At 41.9% G+C, this 12,962-nt stretch overlaps 1 protein-coding gene across 8 annotated transcripts in view; it reads right to left on the reverse strand.

Moving 5' to 3' along the window:
* Window positions 1-12,057, reverse strand: part of NTPCR (nucleoside-triphosphatase, cancer-related) — a 35,364-nt gene extending 23,307 nt beyond the window's left edge. For 4 of the 8 annotated variants that reach the window (XR_004434321.1, XR_004434320.1, XR_004434319.1 and 1 more), the window contains exons 1-3: window positions 11,461-11,504; window positions 6,866-7,028; window positions 5,651-5,747 (exon numbers count right to left, since the gene is read on the reverse strand). Coding sequence is in view for 4 of the 8 variants with exons in the window: in XM_033199660.1 (XP_033055551.1) it covers window positions 5,651-5,747; window positions 6,866-7,028; window positions 11,850-11,883 (294 nt within the window). In the remaining 4 variants the exon portion in view is untranslated. Of the gene's footprint in view, window positions 1-5,650; window positions 5,748-6,865; window positions 7,029-8,002; window positions 8,028-11,460; window positions 11,505-11,849 lie in introns of those variants that run through there. The other 4 variants (XM_033199660.1, XM_033199657.1, XM_033199659.1 and 1 more) reach the window with 2 other exon arrangements.
* Between the last annotated feature and the right edge of the window lie 905 nt (window positions 12,058-12,962).

A 12,962-nucleotide genomic window follows, 5' to 3' on the forward strand; every position in this document is an offset into this window, starting at 1 on the left:
GAGTTCATGCCTGGCACGTAGTTTGCACTCAATAATAGTTTACTACTACTAGTGCCACCATTATTACAGTTTCTGAACAAGGCCATTTTTTGAAGAAGAAAAACAAAAACGATTACCATGGTAATTAAAATACTATGGTACTGATGCAAGGATCAAACAGATCAATGGAAGAGAATAGACAACTCTGAAACACTACACATAAACACGCACACATAAATAGTTTTAATATAATTAAGCATAAAAACTAATTAGAAACGGGTTATTTAACAGTTTTAGTAAACTGGCTAAATATCTGGAAGAAAATCAGTTGAGAATCTCATAGCATATTACACTCAAGATAAATCCAAATGGATTGAAAACATAAATGTTTAAAAAAAGCATGCAGAAAAAGAAATATATAGGTAAAATTTTACATAAATTTGGAATAGGGACAGACTTTTCTCTATGTTGAAGGGAAAACAATCACCAAAGTGAAGTGCTAACCTGAGAAAAATAGAATCAATAATATAAAAAGGCTATCTGCTTTATAAAAGATCTACTTAAGCCCAAAGAAAATAAATGGTAAGAGCAATGGATGAACAATTTAAATTAAGGAAAACTTAATGAACAACTGAAAAACATTTAACCCCATTAGTAACTGAAAAATGCAAATCAAAACAAAGAGCTGTGTTGAAAATAAGCAGAGTGCTCAGGACTGGCAAAGTGCAGCAAGACAAGCACACTCACACCCTGACAGTGGGACACAAAGTCAACGCAGCACCATCAAGACCTTGAAGGTTCACACCCCACCAGCTCAGACTTCACCTTTTAGACCCTCCCCAGGGAAACAATCATGGCTAGAGAAAAGGACTCATGTATAAAGGGTGCTTTGTTGCAAGGTTACTTACAATGGTGATACAGAGCCTGAATGCCCAACACTGAGGGAGTAATAGTTAAATCAAAGATGAAAACTCATATCATGAAATAGGATGAAACCACTAAAATCTCCCAGCTTTAAAGATTAGCGTGTTGTGAGACCATTCCCATGTCCCTCAATCATATTAAGGGAAACGCACCAAGCCTATGAAACTATTTATAACATTTTCCCTGATCTTGAATGACTGAATAAATAAACCAGGTATACAAAAGGGGCAGAAACAAAATAAGCTAATATTGGCTAACCTAGTGATAAGATTATGAGTTATTCACACTGTATTTTTATTTTACATTTTTTATATTTTTTTTAAACCATGAATATCTAGAACTTGAAAACTCAGGAAAATAACAAATGTTGACAAATAAGGAAAGAATTAACTCATGGAATGAAAAAAGTTAACAGTCAACCCTACTAAAGGCTTTCCAAAAACCTTCCTGAGTCTAGAACGCTTACCACACACACTCTATTTTTCTTTATTTCTCACGAGCGACCATGATGCTCAGGCTCCATTCCTGTCTAAAGAAACGTAACCAGGCTGGGCACAGTGGCTCACACCTGTAATCCCAGCACTTTGGAAGGTCAAGGCGGGTGAATCACGAGGGCAGGAGTTCGAGACCAGCCTGGCTAAGATGGTGAAACCCTGTCTCTACTAAAAATACAGAAATGAGCCAGGCGCAGTGGCAGGTGCCTGTAATCCCAGCTACTCAGGAAGCTGAGGCACAAGAATTGCTTGAACCCGGGAGGTGGAGATTGCAGTGAGCTGAGATGGTGCCACTGCACTCTAGCCTGGGCAACAGAGCAAGACTGTCTCAAAAAAAAAAAAAAGAAAAAGAAAAAAGAAACATAACCAGAGCAGTTTTGCAAGGTGGACCTGGGTTGTGCCTGGGCCTCCCGAGCCTATCCCTCACCTGGAGCTGCTCTTCAGCTCCCGGCCATGTTTGGTTTTTTTTGTTTTTTTTTTTGAGGTGGAGTCTTATTCTGTCACCCAGCCTGGAATGCAACGGCGCCATCTTAGCTCACTGCAACCTCTGCCTCCGGGGTTCAAGCAATTCTCCTGCCTCAGCCTCCAGAGTAGCTGGGACTACAGGCGTGTACCACCATACCCAGCTGATTTTTGTTTTTGTTTTTGTTTTTAGTAGATACTGGGTTTCACCATATTGGCCAGGATGGTCTCAAACTCCTGGCCTGAACTGATCTGCTCGCCTTAGACTCCCAAAGAGCTGGGATTACAGGCGTGAGCCACTGCAACCAGTCCTAGCCACATCCTTATTTCCCCATCTGCAAATAGGCATAGCCCTGCTTGACCTAATTAGAGAAGTACCTTTTTCTTTTTTTTTGTGGTATTAAAACACACACACACACACACACACACACACACACCCCTCAAACTACCTTTCACTCATACATAGTGAAATTTCTTACACACAATGGATATTTCTTATTATCGGAATTTGCGTTTTCATAGATCCCAGCACTATGAACTAACACTGTGTCCCTTTATAAAGGGTTTCTAACACTTCCAGTTTACTTGGTTGTTTTCATTGCCAGTATCAAAAACGGTCTGTTTATACTCCCCAGTTTCATTGCCTAATTATTTTAACTGATATTCTTTTCATGTTTTTCTTTAGTATAAAGACAAAACACTAATTCCTTCTCCTTTCTTCATTCCCATAAAATATGTATGATGGGAGAAAAATTTCTGCTCCAGAAAAGAAATCCATGACCCTGACTGGGTAAGAATCCTGTATTAGTCTATTTTCACACTGCTATAACTATCTGAGACTGGGTAATTTATAAACAAAAGAGGTGTAATTGACTCACAGTTCCGCATGGTTGGGGAGGCCTCAGGAAACTTACAATCATGGTGGAAGGTGGAGGGGAAGCAAGGATCTTTTTTCAGGTGGCGGCAGGAGAGAAAGTGCAGGGGAAACTGCCACTTTTAAAACCATTGGATCTCATGAGAACTCCCTCACTATCAGGAGAACAGCACAGGGGAAATCACCCCCATGATCCAATCACCTCCCACCAGGTCCCTCCCTCCACATATGGGGATTACAATTCGAGATGAGATTTGAGTGGGGACACAGAGCCAAACCATATCAAATCCCCTGCCAGGAACTTTTTCTACATGGAATGTACACGTCTGCATTTGGCAATCAGAATATAAAAAGTTGGGAGAAGTCAACATTTCTTTATTTTTTAATTAAAAAACAGATTCATGCTCTGATCTGGTCAGCATATGATCTCTTATATAATCTTGCAGCTAGACACTAAACACTTGTGCAAACTCTTCTCCCAGGATTTGGTCTACTCTGCCTGAGCAGGGTAAGTAAAAAATTCTTTGTATTGACCCAGTCAGTTCCTAAAAGCAGAATGTTCACTTGGAATTTCATTTGAAGTATTTCACTTGCCTTTTGAGCATTTAAGTAGAGAGGAATGTATGTGACAGGAAAACAACTAAAAAGAAAAGTATCATGTTCTCTGCTCCCACACAACACAGCAGCCACAAGAGTCACCAGCACAGGAACTGTGGGAAAGTTTCAAGAGGAAGGAATTAGGGAAGAAGGAGGTGGGAGGAGGAAACAGGGCATAGGAAGAAAAGGAGAACTCGGTGGATTCCAAGAAACACAATCCCCTGCTGAAACAGACCATAAGATACCACTAGCCCTCTGAGATTAGAGGATATCCTCAGAGGCTATAGCTAAAATCTTCAGCAGCCTTTGGGCAACCACCATTACATACTTCAGCTGAGCTCTGAATGTCAAGGAGCAGAGAAGCAAAGATCTGGGAAGATAGTTTGCTCACCAAAAAAAATGGCAAGTGCCAAGGGCCTCAGCTGGCATGTGTGGGAAGTCTGAGTGAACCAGTGTGGCTGAAGAATGGCAAGATGAGGTCAGAGGTTAGTAAGGCCAGATATCACAGGGCTACAGGGTCTTCTAGGCCATTGGAAGGACCTTGGACTTTATTCTTGGTGCCATGGAAACCTCTGGATGGTTTATAACTGGTTTTTGAGACAGGTCTGTATCATCTAATTCTCACAAATCAAAGTATTAAGTCTGTAATAGATTAAATGACACTCACATTCCTTAACACGGTCCACAGAGCCCTGCATCTCATGGCCCCCACCTCACCAAACTTACCTTCTTCACCTGCTCCTGCTCCAGGGCTCTGAGGTCTTCATGTATCTGTTCCTGCCATTCAGAATATTCTCCCCAGACCTCCCCACTCTGACACATATGAATACCCCAACACTAACTCTCTCTCCAGTGCCCTCTCACCTGTTCCTTTCTGTTTAAATGTCATCTTCTCAGAACTCTTTTCTGGTTCCTTGGTCTAAAGTCAGTTCTTCCTGTCCCTCCCCACAGCACCCTGTTCTTTCTTTCACAGCATTAATGACAATGACAAGTATAAATTCACTGAGTGTCTGCCTTTCCCACTAGACTAATAGTTTTGAGAGAGTAGAAAACATGTCTGTTTTGTTCATGACTGTAAATGGAGTACTTGATAAATATCTGATAAATAGATACATAAAACAATACATAATCAATAAAACAAAAGTTGTTTATTTGAAAAGATCATCTAAATTGACAAACTTTTAGACTGACCAAGAAAAAACCAGAAGATTTAAATAACTAAAATAAAGAATGAAAGAAGTGACAACACCACCAATCTTACAAAACAAAAAGCATGGGTGAATCTATGAACAACTGTATGTCAACAACTTAGATACTTCAGATGAAATGGACAAATTACCAAACGGTACAAATTACCACAACTGATTCAACAAAAAATAGAAAATCAACAGACCTATAAGAAGAGATTGAATTGGTCATTTAAAAGCTTCTCACCAAGAAAAACCTAGCCTACGTGGCTTCTCTAGTGAATTCTATCAATCGTTCAAAGAAAAATCAATACCAACCATCCACAAACTCTTCCAAAAATTAGAAGAGAAGGAAACACTATGAGACCAGTATAAACCTGATACCAAAACTAACCAACAATATCCCAAGAAAAGAAAGCTACAGACCACAACTTTTGTGAATAAAGATGCAGAAATCCTCAACAAAACATGCCTGAGTAAACTCTATACAAATAAGACACAGTTAATATCATACATAGTGGTGAAAAACTAAACACTTTCTAAGATTAGGAGTAAGATAAGGATGTCTATTCTCACCACTTTTATTCAGTGTTGGACTGGAGGTTCTAGCCAGGGTAATTAGGCAAGCGAATGAAATAAAAGGCATTCCAAGTAGAAAGAAAGAAGCCGTAAGGTGTCAATAAAGTTTTTTTCTTTTTTAAAAAAGGTAATATAATAATATAATGTGTTAACTGCTTACAGTACTTGGCAGGCATTTAATAACAACTGGCTATTATGTTCATATAATGACATTTTCTCTTCCTAAATGTTTGTTGTGCTGTGAAACCAGGTTAAGCTATAACTGTGAGACGACAGAGGAAAGACCTATCTTTGGGAATTGGTACCTGGGCATTAAGAGCCTTTTCAAAATAAAATATTTATATGTACTGAATTTATAGGAATTTACTTGTAGCTCAGAGTGACAGCAAATTATGTTGTTTATCCTTATTAAGACTCAATCACCTGATGACTTGGCAACTGTAAAATGCAAAACCGGGACCTTTAAGAGCAAAAGGCACTCTGTTTCCATGGCCAGCAACTCCCACAATGTACTAGGAGCAGATGGGTTCAAAAAGCAGAAACCACGTACTCACATTCCTCAAGACGGAGAGTGCCAACTGCTCAAAAGAAGTCATGTCAACCACATACTGCCCAACTCGGCATTCACGTTTTCCAGGTGGAGGCTCTAACCTGAAGGAAAAGACATTGTGTTCTTTGTTGAAAAACTCCTGTATTGATTTCTGGTTTTTAACTGTTCACTGAGCCTCTGGCATTCCACATATGCTAAATCATCCTTAAAAGTGAAAAACACAAAATGCGGTGGTCTGCTGCTGAGACCAGCTCGGTCGGGGAGACCCTAACCCAGTCGTGCTAGAGGAGTTAAACACACACAGAAATATAGAGTGTGGAGTGGGAAATCAGGGGTCTCACAGCCTTCAGAGCTGAGAGCCTCGAACAGAGATTTACCCACATATTTATTAACAGCAAGTCAGTGATAAGCATTGTTTCTATAGATTATAGATTAACTAAAAGTATTCCTTATGGGAAATAAAGGGATGGGCTCTGGCTAGTTATCTGCAGCAGGAGCACGTCCTTAAGACACAGATTGCTCTTGCTATTGTTTGTGGTTTAAGAACGCCTTTAAGGGGTTTTCCGCTCTGGATGGCTCAGGTGTTCCTTGCTCTCATTCCGGTAAACCCACAACCTTCCAGCGTGGGCATCATGGCCATCATGAACATATCACAGTGCTGCAGAGATTTTGTTTATGGACAGTTTTGGGGCCAGTTTATGGCCAGATTTTAGGAGGCCTGTTCCCAACAGTCTGCAAAGCTGATCAGGTTTTCTCTGCTTTGAACAGAGCTACCCTAAGTGTCCACACCTCCAACAATGGGCCTTGCAGTTACAGCAGGGCTATCTCTTAAGGTCCAAGCAGCTAATGCATCAACAGTCTTTGAAAAGTGGCACCAGAAACAGGACTAAGAATTATAAAGTGAGAGGAGTTTATGACTTGGTGAATAAGTTTTAAGTACAATATCACTTCCTTATACTTTTTTCATATGATGGTTTCATTCTGTTTTCTGTCTCTGAGAAATCCCTAAAGGCCCAAGATTCTTGAGGACAGATGAGATCACTGGGCTCAACCCTGTGCCCAAGGAGAAACTCTCAACCTACAGGGAAAGCAGGTAGACATCCAAGGACCCAACAGAGTATCTGCTTTCAGTGAATTTAGCTCTTGTTGAAAAGCTCCCAAAGCACAGATGGAAAGGGAGCTTAGATAATAAAACACCACAGAAATGAAAAATCAGTACCCAATTCTCGATAAAGGCCCCCGGGTGCCGGACAGCGTGACGACATCGAATCCTATTCTTCTCCCTCCCTGTCTGACTTCTTCTGTATAAAATCCATCAACAGGCACACCAGAGGATTTTAAAACCTCACTGGCTTTCTGGATCAATGTTGTTTTTCCAACCCCTAAAATGAAAAAAAAAAAAGAAGAAGAAAAGCCCATTAGGAAACGTTCCCGTACTACAGCACACACAGCCCTTGCGGACTCTGAGACAGCAATTACGGTGGTAGAGAAATGGGCTGTAAGTGGATTTATGAATATGAACTTCAGTTTAATTCTGATTGCTCCAGGTGTTAAAAATGCTTAATTTCAAGTAGAAACAAGCATAATAAAAACATGAATGATATCTTGAGGTTTATTTTTAAATTGAAAACACTGTTAATTTTGTCACATACACAATCCCAGAATCAACTGAGTGGCTCCTGATGATATCTTCACGTGCCATTTGCATCCTGTGAAATGGTTTACAGTTTCCATTTTTCTGCCCAGGAAGTAACACTGGTCACACTTGAGTCAGGGGCTGGGAATTTAAGATTTCAGCTTTCAAGAGATTACAAATGGACCTACACTTAACATTGGGAAAATCAGTTTGTTCCTCCTTGGACTTACATTGCTCTAACTCCTGAAACTGTGTCTCTTAAATACCATTAGCATCCCTGTTAATGGTCACTTTCAAATTTTTTCGTAACAGCAAGCCTATCAGGTTGGCAACTCCTTCCAACATCATCTTCTCCAGGGTCTGTAAGCATTTCTTCACCTTTATTCCCCACACCTTCCCCAATTTGAACCTATGCACCTCCGCCCCCTTATCCTCCCCACCTTGATCCTTCCTTTCCATCCAGCCTGGCCAGCTGACTACTCTGATGAACTCATGGGTTTATAAGCACCAACAGGTGCTACCTAATACAGTAATACTAATCACTGACATTATGGAGCCAGACACTGTTCTAGCACACTTCGGAAGCATTTTCTTGGTTAAGTCCTTGCAACCATCCTCGGAGGCAATTACCATGTTTATGCATATTTTACAGATGAAGAAACTGAGGCACACAGTGGTTAGGTATTTTACCCAAGGCTATACCCCTCATAAGGACCATACTTTTCAACATGGGCCTTTACCTGTCACCATGACTTTTTAAAATATGAGTCTTGTTCCCAATATGGATTTAAGTAAATGGCATCATGACTACCCTACAATGGAAAGAGAGAGAAAACTCCTAGCATGTCTGCAAGTGAGCTATTTTGAGATACCACAGAGTTGCAAATCATGCTATTTCTAAGACTACCCACTCTTTTAAACCTCCTTGACATAAAATATGATCCATTATTCTTATTTAATATACCTATCTTCACACTTCACATTAAAATAACGGCGCCTGGCTTTCTGGAACGTGAACAGCAACCCAAGAGGATTCTGGCTACAGGGAGCCACAGTGAGCATGCGGCTGGTAGAACTGTGTAGAACATAAAATGATGAAATTCTAATCCAGCCCTGGCCCTCAGTAACAACTGCTTTAGGAAAGTCACTGAAGAATCTGTTTCATGCAAGTAATGGCACTGCTGAATGTGGAAGCTGGTACTCCTTTTCTGAAGGGCAATTTCAATGTGCCTACCACAGCACCCTGCAGTTCATGAGCAGGAGTTCATCCTCAGGAAACAACATCAACATTACAAAATGTGTCAAACAGGACATTCACTGCAATGTTCTTTGTAATAGCAAAACACTGAAAACAACCTAAATGTTGATTAGTAAGAGAATGTTAACTCATGGCACCACGCATACAATAGCACATAAATACACAGGAATACCATGCAGCCATTAAAAAATACACTGCTTATGTGTATTTATTAGCATGGAAAATAGACCACAGTGTATGAAAATAATATGCGAAAAAAGCAGGTTAATAGCAGAAACCATTCCATTATGTTTTTTTAAAAAATGGTCAAGTACGTATGTGTCTACAGAAAAAAAAAAAATGTCAAGAATACAGAACAAAGATTTACAACGTTCATTTCTGTATGTTGAAATTCCCTGTGATTGTCACTTTCTTCCTTAAAACTTTGTTTTTAACTCTTATACTGAATGGTTCTTACTCTTATCCTAACAAAAAACGCAGTTTATATTCTGAAAAAGATAAAACGGAGCAACGGTAACTATTCCTGTTCACAAAGGGTATACTCTGGGGACTGTATGTTGTGTAGAACATAGTCCACCAATAAATAGGAAGCACTAGGACAAAGTCTCTTTCGGCTTCTTCAGCTCTAGGAATCTTCTTTCAGGTAATTTTTTCTTCATTAGTTAAGCTGCTACCCCAGTGCTGTCTGGATAAGAAATGACCTCTGCTTCAGGAGACCTCGAGATGGTAGCTGTGTACCAGGCACAAACAGATCAGAAAGCTCTGGAATTATTTTGGTTCTGGTTCTCCCCTAAGCAAATCCTCAGATAAAGATTCAAGTGCAGGTAGTTTAACCTGGGCAGTGACAACATGGTGGACTGGTAGGGAAGAAATTCAGAAAGGGAAGGGAAGGACACCAGCAGGAGGCGCACTATCAAGCACGTTCCAATGGGGGCAGCTGGGGCTTCATCCCACAGGGGAATCCTAAGGGACAAGTCAGGGCAAGTGGCTCAGTTATCCCGAGGAGTATGGAAGTAGGGAATTTATCAACTAACTTTCACCAATCACCGGTTGAAGGCTAATCCCAGGGCACAGGAATTCCCTGGCTCTTCTGGCCTGCTCTGTGTGCAGGCCAAGTGGGCTCCAGGGACCAGAGAAAGCCCTCCAAGATGAGTCACGGGTACAGACAGTTGGAAATCGGAAAAAATGCTAAGTGCCAGGGACACTAAGAGGATATGCAACAAAAAGTGACCTCTTTGCGAGGAGACTTTACCTGATGGTCTGAACATGTTGAGAAGGCAGAAAGAAACTAGGCAAATAAAAATACCAGACAATAACTCCTAATGGGGAAAAAATGTTGTGTGTAAAAGGAAAAAAAAAAAAAAGAAAAATGAGAGGGCATGGTGGTGCATGCCTGTAGTACTAGCTACTAGGGAGGCTGAGGTGGGAAGATGGTTTGAGTCTGGGAGGTGGAGGTTGCAGTGAGCCAAGACTGTGTCACTGCACTCCAACCTGGGCAAGAGAGAGAGACCCTGTCTCAAGAAGAAGGAAAAGAAAGATGGGTAAGGTGGCTCACACTTAAAATCCCAGGATTTTGGGAGACCCAGGTGGGAGGATCATTGGAGGCTAGGAGTTGGAGATCTGCTTGGGCAACATAACAAGAGACAGGTCTCTACAAAAAAAAAAAAAAAAATTACCTGGGTGTGGTGACATGCGCTTCTAGTCCCAGCTATTCAGGAGGTTGAAGCGGGAGGATCACTTAAGCCTAGGGAGTTTGAGAATGCAGTGAGCTATAATTGTTTCACTGCACTCCAGCCTGGGTGATAGAGCAAGATCCTGTCTCTAAAATAAATAAATAAATGGAAAATAAATGATAGATTATTATGTGGCTCTGTTGTGATTATCTTTACATGGCCGTAATACTATACACATTGACTAATACAAGTTATGTTGTAACTACATTAAGAAGAGGAGGAGAAAAGACAAAGGTGTGTGAATTTGAGGACAGGTTTAAGAGAGCTATGCTGTAGAATTTGAGTCTTTCAACTACGTGTAGATAAGACTTTGATAAAGAAAGCAGAAACAAGAACCACCACCAATACAATCACGGTAAGAGGACACCTCCATTATAAAACACACAGATGCCTTGAGGTCAAGCTGCGAAGTGTCAAACTACATTCCAAGTTTCAAATAAAGGACTGACAAACCAACTTTCAGAAAACAGTTCTTTGCAGTACTTAGGAGTGACTTTAGATAGCAGGCACTTCTCAAATCACCCTCCTCCTCCTCACCCTCTGCTCCCCATATCCCCCATCCAATGCCTGATAAAATTCCAAAGTCTGCAATATTAGCTGTAGCCTTTGCTACTTACGGCTAAACATAATCATTAAAATAAAGTGAAAGAGAATTCTAGATCCAGGGTTACAGCCTTTGATATCTGAACCCACAATAAACTTCAAAATTAGATTTGCCTTAAAAAGCAGCTGAAGAAATCACTCTCTCCACTCTTAGCACATCTTTCTTTTTTTTAGCCTGATGCGACAACCACCATCCTACCTGTCCTTTTTAGTAATGCTTGATAAATGGGTAGCGCCTTGATTTAAGAGCATGTCCTCCTACACCTCTCATCTGACCTCAACGCTATCCCACTTCTCAGATGAGAACTCCACAGGCCACAGGGTTGAGGTATCTGACAGACATCAGGAGGGGACAGCGAAAGGAACAAGCAAGAGTGTCTAAGAAGGGCTCCTGTAGGTACCAAAGCTTCTCCACTTGTGGCCTCAGCTGTGGTGGGAATTCGTGGGGATGGAGATGGGGATGGGGGTGGGGGATGAACTTAGATGGGAAAGAAAGGTTACAACTTCAGCTTTGCTCTCCTCCAACTAAAATTTACCATTTTTTTGCACGATGAATGTAGCAAAGACCCACAGTAAGGAAGTACCTGTGACTACCAATAGAAGAAATCAGACATCTCCACTTCACATTACGGTTGCTGCAGATCTCTTGATATACCATTTGTGCAGACCACAACGTCAACACTAAAGTAGGAGTTACCGCTGCCGCTGGCCCCTGCGGTTTCAGCCCTTCATCAAGAAGCCGGTCTAGGACCCCTCACAGTGTGTTCTAAACCTTTAGGCCCTACATCTTTTAAATTACGTTTTCCAGGAAGGAGTACAAACTCTTCAGACTACCAAGCCCGCCATTTAAATTGGGAACTTCAGAGGCCGGAGCCCGGGAGCCGGGGACCCTCCCTAACAGCACAGGGTCGTCCCCAGCCCGCGCGCCCCCACCCCCTCGACCTCTCAGAGGTGGGGATCCCCGCAGGGTTACCTGGGGGCCCCGTTAGGAACACGTGCCGGGCCATGCGTGTGGGCGGGGGTAGGGGTTGCGGTCAGGGAAGCAGTCCGGGTTGGACTCGCTATTCAGCTCAGGTCCGGACTAGGGTCGCGATTCAGGACCCGCCCACCGCGTGTCGCAGACCCCGCCCCCAAGCGGTGCTTCGACCGGAAGCACCGCCCTCAAGACCACGCATGCGCCTTCCCCGCGTCCTCGATCCGCGCCTGCGTACTCAACTCTCGGCATTTCTGCCTCTGGGGCCGTAGTTCCTAAAGGCGGAGCGGGTTGTGCGGTCTCTAAGTTTCATTCTGGGTTCCGGGCTTTTGTGGGGTATTTGCAGAGATAAGTGCGTGAGAACGTTAGTTGTTAAACTGTTGCTGCTTCAAGTAAGCGCCATCACCCAGATTCTGCCCCTTGACTCCGGACCTAGGAGCTGAAATTGCCCAAGGCTGCGGGGAAAGCCCTTTTATAGAAGGTTTGTGACCTGGAAGCATTCCTCAAAGGGGGATGCCATGTTAATGACTCCAACTTTGTTCTCAACCATTCCTGCAGAATAGAATCAGCTGGGGAGTTTTAAACTTGTTCTGATGCCTGGGTTTCACCTGCAATAACAAGAAATGTCAGAAGACAAAATTACAACAAGTTTAGTTTAAAGATCTAATTGGCTTATATTTAGGATCTAGAATCGGGAAATAGATCATTCCATTAAAGCAAATAGAGTGTTCCAGTAAGCTGCGCAGAGGAGGCTGTCTTTATGGGCAAAAAGAGGCTGAAATAAAAAACAACAACGAGTGGGTATTTCAAAGTTACTTTCCTTATAGGGTTAAAACAGATTGGACTTCGTTATTGTACTGACTCAGGTTGATTAGAATCTCCTGGCTTTTGGGAAAACTGGCCTGTTTCAAAGTTCAGTTTGGTTACATGGCACTTGGCACAAGTGACTCGATTCTGGTTTGGTCTGTCTGCTAGGGTCTAGTATAGGAGGTTAGTCCAAAACAATGACCTCCCATATATCTTGTTTAACATGAGTAATTGGTCTTGGGCGAGTCCTGAGCTTCTGTATTCTTTTTCTTCTTTCTAAACTCCAGGAAGTTCCTGAAGTGCGGT

This window comes from Trachypithecus francoisi, unplaced genomic scaffold (genome assembly GCF_009764315.1).
Source record: "Trachypithecus francoisi isolate TF-2019V2 unplaced genomic scaffold, Tfra_2.0 Lachesis_group5, whole genome shotgun sequence".
Taxonomy (NCBI): Eukaryota; Metazoa; Chordata; class Mammalia; order Primates; family Cercopithecidae; genus Trachypithecus; species Trachypithecus francoisi.